A 22,332-nucleotide genomic window follows, 5' to 3' on the forward strand; every position below is an offset into this window, starting at 1 on the left:
GATTTTTACACTTAGGCAAGTGTTTAATTTGAAGTAGAAATGACACTTTAACAAGTGTTTAAGTTTGGAGTAGAAATGACACTTTAACAAGTGTTTAAGTTTGGAGTAGAAATGACACTTTAACAAGTGTTTAAGTTTGGAGTAGAAATGACACTTTAACAAGTGTTTAAGTTTGGAGTAGAAATGACACTTTAACAAGTGTTTAAGTTTGGAGTAGAAATGACACTTTAACAAGTGTTTAAGTTTGGAGTAGAAATGACACTTTAACAAGTGTTTAAGTTTGGAGTAGAAATGACACTTTAACAAGTGTTTAAGTTTGGAGTAGAAATGACACTTTAACAAGTGTTTAAGTTTGGAGTAGAAATGACACTTTAACAAGTGTTTAAGTTTGGAGTAGAAATGACACTTTAACAAGTGTTTAAGTTTGGAGTAGAAATGACACTTTAACAAGTGTTTAAGTTTGGAGTAGAAATGACACTTTAGCAAGTGTTTAAGTTTGGAGTAGAAATGACACTTTAGCAAGTGTTTAAGTTTGGAGTAGAAATGACACTTTAGCAAGTGTTTAAGTTTGGAGTAGAAATGACACTTTAGCAAGTGTTTAATTTGGGTAGTTCTATTTCACAGAAAAAAAAAATTGTTTGGTTTATATCACATTTCATTACGATTTCCATGTATTTTTCTTTGGACAAATAACAAAATTTTTTCAAAGTATTAAAACAAGCAGACTATGGATCACCACCTTTCCAGCATTAACATTTTTGTTAAAAAGATAGAGAGAATGAAGAAATAAAAGAAGGGGCTGACTTCCTGCCTTTGTTTCTAGTCTGCATCATATATGGTGTCTGTTTCAAGAATTGCTTGAATATTAAAAACCACAGAACAAGTTTAACAAACAAAAATATACTCAAGGGATGAAGAAACCCAGGGAGACATTATTTGCAACATTTTGTGAACGCGTTGTTAAAAAACAATGAGAATTGGTCCAGCAACTCTCAAGGTTACAGTGCGTGTCGTCCTGTATTGAATGTTGCATTATTGTATGTGCAGCGGTGTCTTCTGGAAAAGCACGAAATGGGAAATGAGACATGAGTAACTCTGCTGGTCATATCATTAGGTAGTCTTCATAGAGACACATCATTTTCCAATATTTTGATTAATTTCAGATAGCATTAAACAATAGCACAACTGACGTAAGTTCAGAGGGGTCAGGCCATTGTGATGATTATGCAAGTTCAATGGCAAATATAGGTTGCCAGACATTTCGATGTCTATATTTGCACTCGAGAATGTCTTCATAGACGTCTAAGGGAAACTGGGCGGGGGTGCCAACAGACCTAGGTCATGGGGTCCATGCGTGACGTCACAACATCAGGACAGGTTTATTCATCTTGTGCATTTGCACAATTGGCACCTTACTGCTACTGAACCTGACCTTCATAACATAGGAACTGTCCTATCCATGCAAAAACTAATGATTGCAGGAAGTTGGTCTGTACTCATATCACCTATTTATAGGTCTGCTCCTTACCGCTGCTTGTCGCCAGCATTGTATGGCTTGGGTGGCTGCACATGCCCCTACAATATTCCCTTTGAGGCATTGGAGGCCGGTCTTGTTTTCAGATGAGTCCTGGTTCAGCCTGCTTAGAGTGGATGGTCAATGTCTTGTATACTGACGTTGTGAAGAACATTTTGCTGACTGCTGCGTAGTAGAGACGGATAGGTTTAGGGGTGGATTGGTTATGGTGTGGGGAGGAATCTCACATCGAGTTAAATCAATACTGGTTGTGGTAGCGAGTAATTTAACTTCCACTAAGTATAGAGATGAGATCCTCCAACCCCATGTTGTCCCATTATTGAAGCAAAACAACCTCACATTCTACCATTATAATGCTGAGTCCCATGTAGCGAACAATAATAACAATAATATCCACCCACTGGACTGGCCGCCATACAGACCTGACCAATCTCCTACTGAGCACTTATGACACCAGCTGGATAGACAGGTTCGATGACGCCAGCCTCCAGTGAGGTTCAATGACGCCATCCTCCAATGAGGAGGATAAATTCACTCATGAACTCCATGCCTGTGGAGAGTGTGAATGGGGGACATATCTGGTATTGGCAAGCCAGCTGTCAATCAGTCTGCTTCAATTTCAGATTACAGAGTTCTTTTTCAATTCCATTCAATTACTCCTAAATCACTTACCAGATACAAATCATTGATTTGGCAGTTTGTTCTGTATTGATTAAGCTTCATTCTTACCTAAAAATATTGAGTTTACTTAGGTGTTTCTTCATCCCGTGAGTTTTAATTTAACAATTTAGTAAAAATGACAGGTTGGCAATTTGAATTTTCATTTCTCTATCCAGAAAAAAATATCTTGTAACTTGTTTATCAAAATATGAGTTTTGTTATCTTTAAGTGATTTGTGACCAAAAGAAGTCACAACTATAAATATTTGACCAATAAACTGTCTGCACTTGTCTCCCTTTAATCATCGTTTGGATTTCCCACTCTTGTTTAAGAGTTACTTCCCTTCGACCATCCTTTAAAATGTGGTACTGTATATCTATTTTGTTAAGGTCACAATATCTAGTGAAGCTACAGTTTAGAAGGCCAGTTTTGTCAATAGGCAGTGAACCTGATAGTGGTCAAGAGGTGGACACTGTGTAATATCAGTGTTTACATAGTGATAACCATCTTTAAACTGACCACAGGCTATCAGAGGAGGAGTAAACACTTACTGTACATAGATAATGACTATGAAAATCTTTTACAACATCATATATATCAATACATCAATTATTTTTAAAGTTTAATAGACCTTTAGTGAAATTTTGCATACTAACGATATTTTAACCCTAATTTCAAACCAGGCTTAAGAAAAAATACTGTTTTTTCTTAATCTTCCTACCCAAATTTGTAACAACTACCATGAACATTTTATTGCAGTTTTGAAGGAAGCACTGTTTTAAGTTGTGATCACCCTTCTAATATAACCTGTTAAAAAACCCTTGAAAATAAAAGAAAGAAGTAAAATTTACCTTCCTACTCAATCATATACTGGTAATGGGAAACAAATATTTTTTTAGCTGGCCTTAACTTGTCGGTCATTACTTATGAATCTGATAAGTCAACCAGAAAGAGAAGTTTAACTTATTTCATATTAGGATATCAATTTGTCAAAGAATCTGCAGCTATTAACAGTTCAGATTTCTGACAATCAAGATCATGGTAGCTAATAGTAATGGAACATTATCAGCAAATCTGATTCTATATAGGAATTAAGAGGGGTAATATGTACTCAGTCATTCGACAACATAAATAAGATTTCATGCATTCTATATAAAACTGAAATACAATAGATATATGGAGAGATCATTTTGATTTTTAATGTCCCCTTGATCCCCTACAGAACTATCCCTGGAATAAGAAAAATGACTAAATCCTAGTTTTAATAGTTTATCATGAGATCTACTAACAACCCCTGACATTTCTCTTACACAGTGTCTAACAGTATATATACCCTGCAATAACCCAAATGCTCAGCACATTAATTCTAACTTGAAGACAGAGGTGGGCTTATTTCAGGACAATAACCCAAGGGGTCAACACATTAATTCTGACTGCGGGTGAGAGGATTGGCTCATTACAGGTGAATGAAATTGCGTTGATTCATATTAATATAGAACAACTATATATATGGTTTGGCTTGTTACCAGAGATGGATTTGTTATTGGCTGATAAATACTGCTAGTTTTCCTGCAGGTTTGATGACCTTCTGTTTTGCTGTAATATTGACCCAGTTATTGTGAGGAGTGGCCTCACTGACTTACTGGTGCTACTGACTACAGTGTTATAGATCCCTGTGACGGTCCATCGACTTGTGATAGCCAATCAACTCCTGATAGACTTACCATACAACTAATTTCATTGGTTCTTAGTTCAGTCTTACCTATCTCATTTACAGTACTCCTACAGAATGATGCTGATCCATATCATATTAAAACTGTATGTTATACACAACTTTTACAAAAACGGACAATGAAATTGTCAAACATATATTGAATATCTTTACAATACTTACTCAGGATTTATTGGGCTGGGTTAATAGTGTTGTTGACCCCAAAAGGGACCAACCCTCTTAAAATACAATGAATGCTATTGACTCTTAAAGTGAATGACCCACTTACAATACAATAACCGACTGATATTCAGCAGAGGATCATCCAGCCCCTAATTAGGTTGACCTACATGAATGGCCCCTTATCCTGTTAACTTGATACAAACATTTTCCAAACACACCCTAACATGTTGATTCTCTCCACAGTATATCCTTTAGCAGACATGGATAAAAAGAAGATAAAAAACAAAACTATCTAGATTTTAAAAGAAAGGAATTGAGAGCATATTTATTTAATTAAGCAGGATTTGTTTTGTTTTACCTTAGTCCATCCATATGTAATGTTGTTCAGTTGAATTACTGACCAATGCAATTTCATTGTTTGGTAGTAAGTCTTTAATGGATTTGAGTTGTCATTGGTCAAGAATAAATGTCAAAGGTCACCTTCGATCACTTTGAAAATAAAAAAAATTGTGTGAAATTATGTGTGTTTTTGTGTGTGTGTGTGTGTGTGGGGGGGGGGGGAGTTATATCTATGCGTCCCCCTTATTTAATTAAAATTTTTGTCGCAGACATTGGATAACATTATGGTTGCAATTTACATCAAAAAGCATTTTTACAGATTTATTTTGTTTGCTTCTGAGAGATCTGGTGCAGGGTATTTAAATGACTATAAGGGGCTTGTGATTAAAGCCCTCAAGTGTTAAGGACATGCTGGTAGGAGGAAATCCCTCTGGTCAACATGAGAGGGGGATTGGTTACATCACAAACAGCAATAATTGAATTTAGGTCACAGATGGTCATTATAGTTGACCATTCATGTGACCAGAATTCGCAAGTCCTATTTCCTGTCCAGAGCAGATAATACCCAGCTAATTTGACCAGGAATGTTGACCATCATCCATAAATCTGCTAGTTCACAATATGCCCTAACAGAATCAAGGTCAAATCATTACTTAAAAGGAGTTCGCTGTTTGCAATGGATTTAGAGATTACTACAATTTGTTGTATTGTCGAGTTATCTAAGATGCTAGATATCACTTTATTGATAAAGTAATATAGTTAGTGGCCCTGATTTATTCAGGGTTTGGGATTTACGAAGATTGTTAAACGGAAATCGTCCATCGTTGCAACTATTGATTGGCTGTTGATCAACATACTTGGAACCGAATACAAGCAAAACTAAAAATGATGAATCAAAGTGTTATCAATGCAGGTTTCAAGTAGTTGAATTATTACTTCCGCTTAATGTCCAACTTCTGAAGGGTAGTGTTTCCTTCAGCATAGATGTGATATTGGTTTTGTTTGAAATAGTTTTTATCAGAAGGATTTGGTAGGATCAAAACTTTGTAATGATCTTTTTTTTTACGTTTCCTGATCTCCAGAACATTTCTCAGTATTGATTATACTTAAGCTTTTAAGATTGTGTATCATTTTAATGTCCTAGATGTGATTATACACTCCTAACTCTTTAGCTGACTCTTAGTCGGATTTGATGAACTATCATTAAAAGAGTCTTTAAAATGGTCAGGTGCACTACAGTAAGAGGTGTTTGGTGGGGGGAGATAGGTTATAAAAGTTTATAAAAAAATCTTTTGAAGAATTTCTAAAGATATAAATTTTCAATTAAGCACCATTAGAGATTATAATGACAGCATTTTGGAGATGATATGTGGTTGGAGATTATATGGCCGGAAGCTTCAAATTTATGTTTTATTTTGAGTTTTTTGAGAAATAATACTGACGATAGCTTAGAGACTGTGCTGATTACAGCTGAGAGACTATACTGACGGCAGCTGAGAGACTGTGCTGATTACAGTTTAGAGACTATACTGACAGCAGCTGAGAGACTGTGCTGATTACAGCTTAGAGACTATACTGACGGCAGCTGAGAGACTGTGCTGATTACAGCTGAGAGACTATACTGACAGCAGCTGAGAGACTGTGCTGATTACAGCTGAGAGACTATACTGACGGCAGCTGAGAGACTGTGCTGATTACAGTTTAGAGACTATACTGACGGCAGCTGAGAGACTGTGCTGATTACAGTTTAGAGACTGTGCTGATTACAGCTTAGAGACTGTGCTGATTACAGTTTAGAGACTATACTGACGGCAGCTGAGAGACTGTGCTGATTACAGTTTAGAGACTATACTGACAGCAGCTGAGAGACTGTGCTGATTACAGTTTAGAGACTATACTGACAGCAGCTGAGAGACTGTGCTGATTACAGCTTAGAGACTATACTGACAGCAGCTGAGAGACTGTGCTGATTACAGTTTAGAGACTATACTGACAGCAGCTGAGAGACTGTGCTGATTACAGTTTAGAGACTATACTGACAGCAGCTGAGAGACTGTGCTGATTACAGCTTAGAGACTATACTGACAGCAGCTGAGAGACTGTGCTGATTACAGTTTAGAGACTATACTGACAGCAGCTGAGAGACTGTGCTGATTACAGTTTAGAGACTATACTGACAGCAGCTGAGAGACTGTGCTGATTACAGCTTAGAGACTATACTGACAGCAGCTGAGAGACTGTGCTGATTACAGCTTAGAGACTATACTGACAGCAGCTGAGAGACTGTGCTGATTACAGCTTAGAGACTATACTGACAGCAGCTGAGAGACTGTGCTGATTACAGTTTAGAGACTATACTGACAGCAGCTGAGAGACTGTGCTGATTACAGGTTAGAGACTATGCTGATTACACTGACAGCAGCTGAGAGACTGTGCTGATTACAGTTTAGAGACTATACTGACAGCAGCTGAGAGACTGTGCTGATTACAGTTTAGAGACTATACTGACAGCAGCTGAGAGACTGTGCTGATTACAGTTTAGAGACTGTGCTGATTACAGCTTAGAGACTGTGCTGATTACAGCTGAGAGACTGTGCTGATTACAGCTTAGAGACTGTGCTGATTACAGCTGAGAGACTATACTGACAGCAGCTGAGAGACTGTGCTGATGGCAAATTTTACACTGAAGAAATTAAAAAGAATAATACTGACAGAAGCTTAAAACTTTCACTGACAGAAACTTGGAAATTACACAGACAAACAATACACTGACAAAGGCTTAGAGACTGTGCTGATGGATGGTTAGTGATAATTCTAACAATAGCTCTGAGATTATGTTGATGGAAGAGTTTTTCTGCAATATTTCCAGGTATTTTAGTTCTTTGATAACACATCTTCTGTGCAAAATTTGACCAAAGTGTCACATAAGTTGCATCCTATTTTTTCCCTTGGCTGTATGGTTCGCTGTCACCCATAGAAAGTTGTCTGGATTGGTACTGTACCTATATACCTGGTAGCTAGGGGTTTTACTGGGCTGTGTGCCAGTTGGCAAGGAACACGCCTCCATTCATGCACCTTCATCAATGAACTGTGGAGAGTGTGCCAGCTCCTGTTTTACAATTAACCACACAGTGTTATGATGTAGCATTGATCACCTACAGAGCTGAACTTCCAAACAAAGCGTTCTGTTTGTACTGACGTAGGAAACCTATTCAAACATTGGCAGGAAATTAATGTTCCCAGTATTGATGTAGACTCCCAATCTCCTAGCCAGATTCTCAGAGCTGTTGTCCGCTGATGAGAAGAGTTAATTATAAAATCTAATGCACTTTCTACCAGAATTTTTAAAAACTGCTTTAGATGTTTCTAAATATTGATATCCAAATAGTTGTTGATATTTAAGAGTTTCCCATCAGTCCAAATATTTGGCATTTCACTTGTTTAGTGTTAGCTGTGATATAGTTTTTCTGGAATTTAGTAAAATGCTTTATTTCTTTTTTTTTCATTGTTGAATTATTATAATATTTATGATTTATTCATGAATTTGAAGAATTTATAACAATCCTATCACCAATGTTGAGATTAAATTCAATATTAAACTAAATGTCCTACAATTAGGCTTGATTTATTAATGTTAATCTTCAAAAGGAAGACGATATGCTTCACTCAAAGAATATGTTCAGTGTATTAGGTGGCTGTACCCTTTCTGTAATTTCGAAGTGACCTTCACCTAAATTGAAAGAAAGTCTGAACAAAGAACAAATGAATTTGACCTTCACCTAGATTGAAAGGAAGTTTTAAAACAATAATGTCAGTTTGGCAGTAAATGAATTCAAAAGCAAATATGAGGACGATATGTCCGATATATAGACATGATTTTGTGATCTCTGGCAAAAATATTATATGAATATATGCTAGCCAGATGATGTACTGGTGTCAATCTAGAGGGTATTTGATGATTGTAGAAATTTTTTTTTGTCATCAGTGATGGTAAAGTAGCAATACAATGTAATGATGGAATGTACATATGTATATCTAAGTGTGAGGAAAAGAAACAGTTTCTCCTCCCTCCCCATGGACCCCTCCCCATCCTCCCCATGGACTCCTCCCCATCCCCATGGACCCCTCCCCATCCTCCCCATAGACCCCTCCCCATCCTCCCCATGGACCCCTCCCCATCCTCCCCATGGACCCCTCCCCATCCCCATGGACCCATCCCCCTCCCCATGGACCCCTCCCCATCCCCATGGACCCCTCCCCATCCTCCCCATGGACCCCTCCCCATCCTTCCCATGGACCCCTCCCCATCCTCCCCATGGACCCCTCCCCATCCTCCCCATGGACTCCTCCCCATCCCCATGGACCCCTCCCCATCCTCCCCATGGACCCCTCCCATCCCCATGGATCCTCCCCATGGACCCCTCCCCCTCATGGACCCCTCCCCATGGACCTTCCCCCCTCATCCATTCCCATGGACCCCTCCCCATCCCCATGGACCCCTCCCCATGAACCCTTCCCCATCCCCATGGACCCCTCCCCATGGACTTTACATATCAAATTCATTTTTACTTTAATAATAGTGGTTGGGTCAGAAGAATTGTAGACAAAAAATGAAATTTGGTTAAATAAACTAAAATCTTGATAATCTTGTGTCTGACCATCCCTGTACTTGTGGTGTGTGAGCATTTTAAACATCAGTATGGCATAGACTTGTTCTGAAAACCTGTGATTATGATGACTTTTATAAAACAAATTAAAGGTATCATTTGCTCCGGGGTGATACCTGTTTCAGTATTACAGCTGAAATAAAAACCTGTCCAGTCAGACAGGATACCCCAATAGAGTGTAACTGACTTCTACAACGAGAAATAGACTCGGCTACAGGAAACCTTGGTTTCAGGTGTGAGGTCATAAGGTCATATCATTGCGCTGCAATATGTAATAGGATTATTTGGCAAAAGTCTTCAATTTGTGGTCTTATCACCAGCCAGGATACTGTATAGTTAAACTCTGTTTATTTGAGTGAGAAACACTGAGATATAACACTGTTTATTTGAGTGAGAAACACCGAGATATAACACACTTTATTTGAGTGAGATACACTGAGATATAACACACTGTTTATTTGAGTGAGAAACACTGAGATATAACACTGTTTATTTGAGTGAGAAACACTGAGATATAACACTGTTTATTTGAGTGAGAAACACTGAGATATAACACACTGTTTATTTGAGTGAGAAACACTGAGATATAACACACTGTTTATTTGAGTGAGAAACACTGAGATATAACACACTGTTTATTTGAGTGAGAAACACTGAGATATAACACACTGTTTATTTGAGTGAGAAACACTGAGATATAACACTGTTTATTTGAGTGAGAAACACTGAGATATAACACACTGTTTATTTGAGTGAGAAACACTGAGATATAACACACTGTTTATTTGAGTGAGAAACACTGATATAACACACTGATATAACACACTGTTTATTTGAGTGAGAAACACTGAGATATAACACACTGTTTATTTGAGTGAGAAACACTGAGATATAACACACTGTTTATTTGAGTGAGAAACACTGAGATATAACACACTGTTTATTTGAGTGAGAAACACTGAGATATAACATTGACATTGATATTGCTGAAATATTGCCTTTAAGAGCCTGTTTTGTCTTCCCCAGATACTGGAGAGACCACTATTTAGCCTTTTCAGATTTTATCCTCAATGCTAAATAAAATATTCAATGTTTCTAATAATAGATCAGAACTTTGGTTTGAAATCAAAGTCCAGAGCAGGAGAGAAATACTATCTATTGCTTTTTTTTGTCCTGTCCTGTCCTGAAACCTGTCCACAGAGATTGTTTTGGATTTATCAACCTGTCCACAGAGATTTTTTAGATTTATCAACCTGTCCACAGAGATTGTTTCGGATTTATCAACCTGCCCTGAAACCTGTCCACGGAGTTTTTTGTATTTATCAACCTGCCCTGAAACCTGTCCACAGAGTTTTTTGTATTTATCAACCTGTCCACAAAGATTGTGTTGAATTTATCAACCTGCCCTGAAATAATTCTTCTGCTCACCACACCATACCTGTCCATAAAAAATTTTAAGATAGTCTTAAAGAAGTCAATTCTTGCCTCTTAGCCTGTCCATAAAGACCACGTTCACCCACCTTATCAACTGTCCGGTTTAGAGACCCCCATTGTCTATCACTAACAATTTGGGTTTTTTTTTCTATTAATTTTGTATACTGTATATATGTCTAGAAGGCATTTTACCTCGGAAACAGCTGTTTCTAAGTTTTCTTCTGTTTTGGTTTAAAATTTCACTCTCGGGGCAAAATGAGACAAGTAACAGAATACATGTAATAAAGTCATGAATCCTGAGAGTGGTTTATGTTTAAAACACATGTGTTAACAATAGTCTTCAAATTAGGCTTCAATCTTTACAGGGGGTCTGGGATTTCTGTTGAGGGAGGAGCTAGATGGGGCACAGATATAGAGGTCTCATTTAGGCCATGATCCTGAAATTTAATCAGTGTTATATATCATGTATGTTTTAGAGCTTTAGGAAATCCGAGAAAATTACATTTCCAATAAATGTCCAGCTCATTTTCTAGAGAGTAAACAGTGTGCTGATTCATGACGTGTATAGACTACAATCACCTGGAGACTATTATCTGTCATTTCGTTCTTCTCTAATGTAGGATTAAAATGGTTTGACATAGTTTGATACAACTCCATATAATGACACCAGGTTAGTGACACCTTGGCACGATCACCTCTTTACAGTGACCCTCCATATATTGACACCTTGGTACAATCACCTCTGTACAGCGACCCTCCATATATTGACTCCTTGGCACGATCACCTCTGTACAGTGACACCTCCATATAATGACACCTTGGTACAATCACCTCTGTACAGTGACACCTCCATATATTGACACCTTGGTACAATCACCTCTGTACAGTGACCCTCCATATAATGACACCTTGGTACAATCACCTCTGTACAGTGACCCTCCATATAATGACACCTTGGTACAGTCACCTCTATACAGTGACCCTCCATATAATGATACATTGGTACAATCACCTCTGTACAGTGACACCTCCATATAATGATACATTGGTACAATCACCTCTGTACAGTGACCTTCCATATATTGACACCTTGGTACAGTAAATTCTGTACAGTGGCCCTCCATATAGTGACACCTTGGTACAGTGACTTCTGTACAGTGGCCCTCCATATAGTGACACCTTGGTACAGTGAATTCTGTTCAGTGACACCTTGGTACAGTGAATTCTGTACAGTGAAACTTAGATAGTCACCTCTGTACAATGTCAACTCCTTATTGGCACCTAGGTGCTGTGATATAACTTACTACGCTCATGTCAATGTTTGCTTCAGGACAAGACCTCATCATCTTGGGTCTTATGCTTTTTGAAATTATTAGGTGAGAGGAGGATTTGCCAAGAAGATTTATTGATGGATGATGATTAAGTTCTTCAATAAATCAGATTCTCATTTGTCAGCTGTAAAAAAATGTTTTGTCTTCTGTTTTAACAGGTGAAAGCACTCCATGGTTTGGGCACAACAGTTGATGTGATTTTGGTCAATGGAAAGCTAAAAGAAGGTGACTTAATTGTTGTTCCTGGCACAGAGGGGCCCATCGTCACACAAGTTAGGGGTCTGCTCATGCCTCAACCCATGAGGGAGCTCCGTGTTAAGGTCAGTCTGGTGACAGAGATTGATATTATGATGGCTTTTGGGGAGAATATAAAAGGGATGTTTCCATGCGTAATACTTATTTTTGTCAGGGTGAAGGTCATTGGTACTATTTATAGAAACTCATTGGCAGTGCTCTAGCTTTTAAGGTCATCTGACCGAAAGGTCTGATGACCTATTGCGATCGCCTTTTGTCCAGCATCGTCCGGCGTAAACATTTTCAACTTCTTCTCAAGTTGTACATGTCTCATTGAACTGAAACTTACCTGAAATGATTGTGACATGATCCTGACCAAAGTTTGTTAATTTCAGGTTGGTCCAAATTTCAACATGGCCGCCATCTTGAAAACACATTTTCGACTTCTTCTCAAGTTCAAAATTTGAAATCTTTTATTTTATGTTAGATGATCGTTAAGGCCCATGGGCCTCTTGTTTTATTTCTTGTAGGATTTTCAACTCTACATGCTTTCAAAGGACCATATTGTCTTTGATATGTTTAAGTTTCAGGTTTTTATAGTCCCTGCTCCTATTTTGAAACAGTCCCTCAAAGCTTTCTAGTGGCTTCATTACTCGTGGGATTTTGATCAAAATTCACATTCTTATAAAGGATCCGTGGCAGATCAAGGTCACCTGTACTGGTTTTAGCACTTTTGTTTCATTCCTTGACGGATTTTGATAGAGTTTACACTATTGGTCATCTTCCATCTAAACCAAGGTGGAACGGCAGGCTGACTGGCATTGTCTGCATTGCCTTTTTAATGTGTAATCCTGAACCTCTATGAAACTGGTTAAAGATATCTAAAAGAAGAAACTTTTTTTCTGGAAAGAAAACAAATATTACACAGAAAGATAAAGTTGAAAGTAGAAACAGATCTCATTTTGATACCAAACCTGATATTGGTAGTATTTCTCTAGAGTGATCACACTTGTAGTGTGTAAGTACCAGGGAAAGATTGCTTTCTGTATAAAAGATTGTCAATTTTTACATCAACTGTGTCACAGAGTCAGTGGGAACATCATAAGGAGGTCCTAGCTGCCCAGGGAGTGAAGATCATAGCCAAGGATATGGAGAAAGCCATCGCTGGGCTACCTCTCTACGTTGCCAAGAACCAGGATGAAACCGAGTATTACAAGGTAAGATTGGACAAACTGCTTTTCTTGATTTGAAGGTGTGTTGCTCTCCCTGTTGTTTCGATGTTTTCACAAATGTCTGTTTTCAACAATGAACACTTTAGTTCAGATTAGATCTGTGTGTTTTGAAGCTGTATTATTTTTGCATATTCACTTATGTTATATACCCTGGAGTGCTTTTCCTGCATCATAAATTGAAAATGGCACAACAAGATGACTGCCTCTGTTTACAAAACCTGTCAAAATGAAACTTTTCTGAGTTATGAAAATAGGATTAAAACATGAAAATAAGAATTAAACCACAGTATTCTGATGTGGAGTCTCCATCGTCTATCTTTTGTTTTATGAATTATGTGATAAAAAGTGTTTTACATGAAGTTTCATGAAACTTTTGTTGAAGATTTTCATTTTTTTTCAAAAATTACAATTTTGTTGATTCTTGATAAATCACTGTAGTCCTGAATGGACTGAACTAAATATAATTCATGTCAATTTTCAGCTGTTAATCATTTCATGGACATATGAATTGTAAAATTAAGAACAGAGCCACCCATAAAATGAAAATAAAAAAAAAAACTTAAAAAATGATAATTTCACAGAATTAAGATACAACACCATGATATATACCAGATAACTACTTTCTTGGATTGAGAAGAAAACCCAGTTCCCCTAATTACTGTAAAAACACACATCGTAGTTTAAAAAAAAATATACAAGATTATGGGTGGCTGGGATTCAAATGCATACTCATAGCTGCCATTTATCTGCAATTAGAAAAAAAATAGTTTCGGCCTGTTCATGACTGAAATGAAAAATAGCATTGACACACCTGCACTAATAGAAGCACTTGACTGTCATGACGAAGTGAAAAAACGGCTTTTAAAAAAGGAAGGTTAATTTTCTTTATTCTGATCTGTGTCAGTCTAAAAGACTGCACCTCTGTTTGTAGCCTGTGGTTTGTCCCACATACAGACCTGGCTAAATACGAAACGAAAATTGTCAGGGATTATCGTGTTGCTGATATTTAGTATAGTAACAAATACGTTAAAAAAAGACAAAACTTGTATACTTTTTGTCTGTGTTATATTGATGTAAGCGGAGAAATATTACATTGAAGTACAAAACCAACAGACCTTGACACTTGACGGTGATAACTTCACTAGGCTAGTCGTAACCCCAAACCACAAACTTCTGATACACAAATGTTTGGGTTTTTGTGTCTTTCAACTTTTCCAAATAAAATATCTTTTCAATACATATAAACATACAAACCACAAACTGAGGATGTATTTACCTAATAATGAAAGGAAGATGTTTTCAGTTCAAACCACAATACTTATTTTTCTCTTGTTGTAATGAATTACAGACACAATTTATATAATAGGTCCATGATGTTGCAGTTTTTTTTTACCAAAGGGAGCACAGGTCTTTATCTAGGCAGGCTATTAATGGTATTGTCTTGTCTATGTTATCTTTACAATCTGAAAGTACAGCCCTTATGTAAAGGTGTTTTTTAAGGAATGGCTCTTCAAGTGATATTTCAAAATTTTAAAACTATGTAAGTAATGAAATGTGTGGGATGGTGATTGTTTAAAGGAAATTCACACAATTAGGAAGTATACACTGGTAACTATGTCATTAACAAATCATGTAAAGGGCCACAAACTTTATACGGTAGACATTCTCATCCTGGTTTTCATACCTAATTGAATTTTCTTTATTGTTTCCTGTCAATAGAATGAACTATATATAGCAAGATTAAAGTTCACATCATTGATAATAGTTTTAATGTTGAAACCCTAGATTACAGATGTAATCTGTTGCCCTGTCTCCCTGATATTGATAAGAAATGTGTTGCCCTCTCCCCTGATATTGATATGTAATCTGTTGCCCTCTCCCCTGATATTGATAAGTATGTGTTGCCCTCTCCCCCTGATGTTGATATGTAATGTGTTGCCCTCTCACCTGATGTTGAGATGTAATGTGTTGTCCTCTCCCCTGACTTTGATATGTAATGTGTTGTCCTCTCCCCTGATATTGATAAGAAATGAGTTGCCCTCTTCCCCTGATATTGATAAGAAATGGGTTGTCCTCTCCCCTGATGTTGATAAGTAATGTGTTGTCCTCTCCCCTGATGTTGATATGTAATGTGTTGTCCTCTCCCCTGACTTTGATATGTAATGTGTTGCCCTCTTCCCCTGATATTGATATGTAATGTGTTGCCCTCTTCCCCTGACTTTGAGATGTAATGTGTTGCCCTCTCCTCCTGACTTTGAGATGTAATGTGTTGCCCTCTCCCCCTGACTTTGAGATGTAATGTGTTGCCCTCTCCCCCTGATTTTGAGATGTAATGGGTTGCCCTCTCCTCCTGACTTTGAGATGTAATGTGTTGCCCCCTCCCCCTGACTTTGAGATGTAATGTGTTGCCCTCTCCTCCTGACTTTGAGATAAAATGGGTTGCCCCCTCCCCATAATTTTAAGATGTAATGTGTTGCCTCCTCCCTGAAACTATCATTCACTGGTATCCATGAGCACTAGGGTCCATAATGAGAAATATTTTAGATTTAACTGTAAAGAACAGGTATGTATATTGTGGGATCCAGTTGTACAAAAATATCAAATTTTCAAATACATAGGTGTCCAGCTCTACAGATACTTAGGCTTTATAAGAGTCCAGCTCTACAGATACTTAGGCTTTATAAGAGTCCAGCTCTACAGATACTTAGGCTTTATAAGAGTCCAGCTCTACAGATATCAGGTGACCAGTTGTACAGGTATTTCAGCCATACAGTTGTCTATTCATTTAGGTATATCAACTCTACAGGTTTCCAGTTGTACAGGTATTTCAACTGTACGGGTGACCAGTTGTACAGCTATTTCAACTTCACAGGTGACCAATTGTAAAGTTATTTCACCCATACAGGTGTTTATTTGTTTAGGTATATCAACTCTACAGGTTTCCAGTTGTACAGGTATTTCAACTTCACAGATGACCAGTTGTATAGGTATTTCAACTTTATAGATGACCTCTTTTAAAGGTAGGTATCACTAGGGATGAGCTGGTATGCCTTGTTAACTCAGGTGTCTAAGTATACAGTTTTTTTCTACATAATGTAAGGTAGAAAGGATACAAATTCTGTTGTATACAGGTGTCCTAGTATACAGGTGCAAATGTACTGATCTTACTTGGGACAAAAAAGTCGTTAACTACAGGTGCCTAAGTGTACAATAGTAATAGTAGGGGTGTAGTTGATTTGTGGAGATGTAATGTGATATTGGGGCCTTTGTTGGGTTTGTGACTACAGCTATCAGGCTGTTGTATGGAATTTGATATTTCCTGTCACATATACATAGAGGTATGTCTTGTGTATGTCGACCAGGTGTGGAGGCTTTGTTAGTCTCACTCTTACAATAGCAGGTTCTTAATTCATTTAAACCAACGCAAGAGAAGATGTTTAGAAAGACATTATTTAGGGTTAAAGATATAAGATTTCTGTCGATTTTTTATATCTGTGTCTGGAGAATGAGATCTTCAGATGCAGTATTTCGATGTGACATCACTGAAGCTATACAGACTGATGCGATGGAGGTTACTGATGACACCTGGTGAACAGCCGACTCATACCTGTCAAAATATCATTTGTCCTCACCACAAATTTTGTATTAAAGGGCTGTGATTAATTATCGACAGTTGGCTGTAGATAGCTTTTATGAATGGGTTGACTGTTTCCGGTCTACTAACCCATGTGAAGGACATTCGCTCTTTATCCAGTTAGGGGGTAATCAGCCGGCCTCGGTGCTCAGTATTGGCTATTAGTCTTTTGAGTAGTTTATGAAATTAACTTTTTTCATTAAAAGTCGATTAACTGTCTTTCTCAATGAAAATGTTAAATGTAGGTCACATTTTATGTTTTTTGAACACATAGGCCAGTGGATTAAGTTAATGTTCTTTAAAATAGTGATTTAAAAATTGAACAGAAAGCAACTTCATCGTATGAGAGATGGTGGATTTAATCTATCACATTTTTTAAGTTACCAGAATTGCTGTATTTATGTGGCATTAAGCCCATGCCTGGTAGTAAGTGGACCATATATATTGTTGTGAAGTAAAGTTGTTGATATTATATTATCTTATTGTCCTGTCATAAGCCCACCCCCTAACTCCGAATGACAAGTAATTTGTTAGCTCAGTGGTCTTATTTACAGGATAGACATCAAGTAAACTACATCTGTATAGGAGGAGGTATTAGTCTGAATAGTACTAATATACAGTTATAAAATGTGGAAGGAGGGAAGAAGCAAGTCTAACGGGTCAGAGGATCTCTGGGGAGGTGAGGGAAAATGTGTCTAAAGGATTGAAGGACATTAAAATGTGTCTGGGGAGGGGAAATGTGTGTGAAGGATTGAAGGACATTAAAATGTGTCTGGGGAGGGGAAATGTGTCTGAAGGATTGAAGGACATTAAAATGTGTCTGGGGAGGTGGGGGAAAATGTGTCTAAAGGATTGAAGGACATTAAAATGTGTCTGGGGAGGGGAAATGTGTCAGAAGGATTGAAGGACATTAAAATGTGTCTGGGGAGGAGAGGGGAAATGAGTCTGAAGGATTGAAGGACATTAAAATGTGTCTGGGGAGGAGAGGGGAAATGAGTCTGAAGGATTGAAGGACATTAAAATGTGTCTGATGAGGGGAAATGTGTCAGAAGGATTGAAGGACATTAAAATGTGTCCGGGGAGGAGAGGGGAAATGAGTCTGAAGGATTGAAGGACATTAAAATGTGTCTGGGGAGGGGAAATGAGTCTGAAGGATTGAAGGACATTAAAATGTGTCTGGGTAGGGGAAATGTGTCAGAAGGATTGAAGGACATTAAAATGTGTTTGGGGAGGGGAAATGAGTCAGAAGGATTGAAGGGCATTAAAATGTGTCTGGAGAAGAGGGGAAATGTGTCTGAAGGATTGAAGGACATTTAAATGTGTCTGGGGAGGGATATGTGTCTGAAGGATTGAAGGACATTAAAATGTGTCTGGTGAGGGGAAATGAGTCTGAAGGATTGAAGGACATTAAAATGTATCTGGGGAGTAGAGGGGAAATGAGTCTGAAGGATTGAAGGACATTAAAATGTGTCTGGGGAGGGGAAATGTGTCTGAAGGATTGAAGGACATTAAAATGTGTCTGGGAAGGAGAGGGGAAATGAGTCTGAAGGATTGAAGGACATTAAAATATGTCTGGGGAGGGGAAATGTGTCTGAAGGATTGAAGGACATTAAAATGTGTCTGGGAAGGAGAGGGGAAATGAGTCTGAAGGATGGGTGGGGATCATGATGACTTTGACCTTGTTGTAAAACAAAAGAAAATGGTTATAGGAATTGCAGTGTGGGAAGCAATTTGTGTTAAATTCATTAGATTTCAATACTCCAGTAAAAGGATTAGTAAATTATGTGACTACTTCGTGTCTTTTGTTTGTGTGGTAAGTGTTACTTTGTGATATTATAACATGGTTCTATGAGAAGGTCCACAGGTGTGAAGTACGGACAGGTGTACATTTATAGTCAGTTTCTTTAACAGGTACACAGGGGGTCACTCAAGGTCACCACAAACTGTCACTCTGGGCTGGTGGGAACAGATCAATGTGTTTTGTACTCCTGTAACATCTAAACCCAAGTTATATCCATAATTAAAATATGTCAGCCAGAGTGATTTACACTTCGGAGCTATGATAGGGAATACATTCTACAAACCTAGCTGTCCAGCCCAGGCCAAGCTACAGCAGTACTGTGCTACCATATTTATCTGAAAATGTACCCCTACCCACAAATATATTTCTAATACTAACAGGTCCTGGATGGATTCTCATTATTAGTGATTCATTCATGTAACCACACCATTTCCATTGTTTATGTTGTATTTTTCACCTGATATTGCACATACCTTTAGCTTTCTAAATGTGACTTTGTAATGTTATCTTTTACCTTTACAGGTAAGAATTACAGGTGAAAGTATGTAAAGCAAGTTAAACAAGCATTTCTCGTGAAATGCTGTGAAATACCCTACTAGGCAAAGTGAGATGTTACAGAACTGACAACGGAATGTTATTTCAATTGCTTGTCCTTTTTGGGTTTTGCACCCTTGACCCGTGCATTCTCTGGAGATCTTTTTTCTTCCTTCTGTTTTCACAAGTTCATGATGTCTGATAGTTTGTAGAGATATTTTCTTCATCTGCTTTGATTTTCTCCCCACTGTGTGCTTTTTAGATATAAATCCTGCTTTGAGTTGATCAGCTACATCCATCTGTAATGTCAAACGATCATACTCTTTTGGAGAAGTGGGCTCCTTTTCTGACCTTTGGAAGAGAATGAAAGCATTGATAATGGTCGTATTTATGATCTACCACAGAAGGTATAGCCGCCACTATATAGTTCCAGGATGTCCCACTGGGTAATAACTGGCAAGTTGATCAAATTTGTCTACCCCTCCCATGTGTTGGTTGTACAGGACAATCACGTTAGGTTTGTCTACAAATACCATCCATGTGAGGGGGAATAGAGATGAGAGATACATGATCTGTCATTTGTCTTTGTAGGAAGTAGCAATAAGGTTACCATTTTGTATCTGTTCAAGTCCTCCTCTAAGTTTCAGTTTTACCTTCCTGATAGAGTCGGGTAATCCTTTTCTGTTAGCACGGTCTCACACATAAAGGTATTCACAAGCTCCAAGCGCTCAGCCAGATTTGCAGATTTAAGAAGCGATCAGAGTAGACATGACAATTTTGGTTATGATATGGCTCAGACAGATTACAGATAGTATCATATCCAGGTCCATTTTAATGGTTACCATCTGTTTACTTCCCATGTAGACCTGGAACCCAAAACAGTTCCCACTTTCAGATTGACATATCTGCCGTATTTTGATCCCCCATTTGGTAGGCTTAGCAGGCATATACTGGCAGGTGTGTAAGTCGTCCCTTAAAGTCAATCATACCTTCATCAATGAAAAGATATTCCAGGTGTGTAGTTCTCCTTCAGTTTAGGGGTACCAGGTAATTGTGTTGATTAGTGGCCTAAGAAGGGGTCGTGCCCATCTTCTCCCCTGGCTGGAACAACTGATATATCTCTCAATTGTATATATTGGTTCAATTTTATTAATCTCAATTTTGTCATTACTTTTTATGTATTCTGGTCACTAAATCTCTAGACCGTTTCCATATGCTGGGCAACTGGCTCCCTCCCATGATGATGTTTATCACTATATATGCCCTTACCTCTGCTGGAGTTGTCAGCATCTATCTTGAATCCTTGCCCTTTTGCTCTGCATACCTGTTGGTTTCAAGCATTATTTCATGAAAGTAATTGCTCAGGATAAATTTTTAAAAGAAATGCAGTGGCGTAGCATCTTTATAATATCTATAATTTAAACAAGTTTCCTCCGTAAAATCACCTACGATTGCATCTCTAAGCCGACCTGACCACACCTGGTTTGGCTGATTCAAAACAGGATTGTTATCATCACTGTCGCTATCACCAGACTCATTTTCAGAGCTCTCAATATCAGACCCATTTATAACGTCCTGAGTTGTAATTGTTCTCCTCTTTCTTCTGCTTCCCTGACGAACAGTTTTTTGTTATCCGAGCCTGTTTAGCCTGCAATTTTGGTTTCATTCACCAAATTCGAGAAGTGTTGAAATTTTTCAAAAAATGTCTTCTGCTACATCATTTAATCTCTGAAACTCTTTGCCTTTAAGCCATATTGAAAGGAAGTAGTATTACTTAAGAATATTGTCAGATTTTAGCGATGTCTGCATTACTTCCTTAGCGATACCTAGCAACAGTAAACAAGTCATGGAGGGGCTGTTTCGGGGGTTTTGGCACAAAAAGGATAAAATAATAAGCTAAAAGTAGTTCACAAATAAGCCCTCTACAAACTTTAAGACTAAACTTTTGCATCAGGGGAAGTGGGCTTATTCGAGGATAAATACTGTAATACGTTGAGGCTTCTCAGTTTCTCACTATTCTTAAAATGTATACATATTAATCCAGATATAAGACGGTGTCTAGTGATAAGCCCACCCATGTCTGGTTTTAAGCCCATCTTTCCTGGTGATAAGCCCACCCATGTCTGATGATAAGCCAACCCATGCTTGGTGATAAGCCCATCCTTCCTGGTGATAAGCCCACCCCTAACCTTATGATAAACCCACCCATGTTTGGTGATAAGTCAGCCCATGTCTGGTTTTAAGCCCATCCTTCCTTGTGATAAGCCCACTCATGTCTAGTGATAGACCCACCCCATGCCTTATGATAACCCCACCTATGTCTGGTTTTAAGCCCATCCTTCCTTGTGATAAGCCCATCCATGTCTAGTGATAAGCCCATCCATGTCTAGTGATAAGCCCACCCCATGCCTTGTGGTAAGACCTTCCATGTCTGGTGTTAAGCCCATCCTTCCTTGTGATAAGCCCACTCATGTCTGGTGTTAAGCCCACCTATGTCTGGTGATAAGCCCACCTATGTCTAATAATAGGTCAGGAGAGTTACCAACAAATGCCATGCCATTGTCCTGTAGTGAATGCAACATTGAGGAGTAAGGATTGATTTTGGAGATGAATATATCAGTCATTTTTTTGGTTTCTGACATATTAGACACTCTATCTTATATTATCTTGTTTTACTGGAACCATGGAATCACCTTTGTATAGCTGTTTGGATTTCATTCATCCCAGACCTAAGGATTGAATGCAGAGAATCATCATTGCTATTAAGATAGAACAAGCACCAAAAAAAAACAAGCATTAGTTCTGTACAGGAGAAAGTATATAGAAGGAAGGGATGAAATAGACAAGTAAGATCTTTCTAAGAGAAAAAGTATCAAATGAAGCTGAAATATGCGATTGTTGTCTTGTAAGAGAAAAAGTACTTGATGGAGAAGGCTAAAATAGACGAGTTATATTTTGTAAGAGAAAAAGTACTTGATGGAGAAGGCTGAAATAGACGAGTTATATTTTGTGAGGGAAAAAGTACTTGATGGAGAAGG

The 22,332-nt window shown here is 38.0% G+C and overlaps 1 protein-coding gene across 1 annotated transcript in view; it reads left to right on the forward strand.

Annotated features, from left to right (window-relative positions):
* Positions 1-22,332, forward strand: part of LOC132547853 (eukaryotic translation initiation factor 5B-like) — a 52,081-nt gene that overhangs the window by 13,716 nt on the left and 16,033 nt on the right. Inside the window, exons 15-16 of the mRNA XM_060211658.1 lie at positions 12,018-12,179; positions 13,179-13,310. Of these exons, the coding sequence (XP_060067641.1) occupies positions 12,018-12,179; positions 13,179-13,310 (294 nt within the window). The remainder of the gene's footprint in view (positions 1-12,017; positions 12,180-13,178; positions 13,311-22,332) is intronic.

This window comes from Ylistrum balloti, unplaced genomic scaffold, assembly GCF_031769215.1.
Source record: "Ylistrum balloti isolate Yb309-2 unplaced genomic scaffold, AGI_CSIRO_Ybal_v1 Utg369986, whole genome shotgun sequence".
Taxonomy (NCBI): domain Eukaryota; kingdom Metazoa; phylum Mollusca; class Bivalvia; order Pectinida; family Pectinidae; genus Ylistrum; species Ylistrum balloti.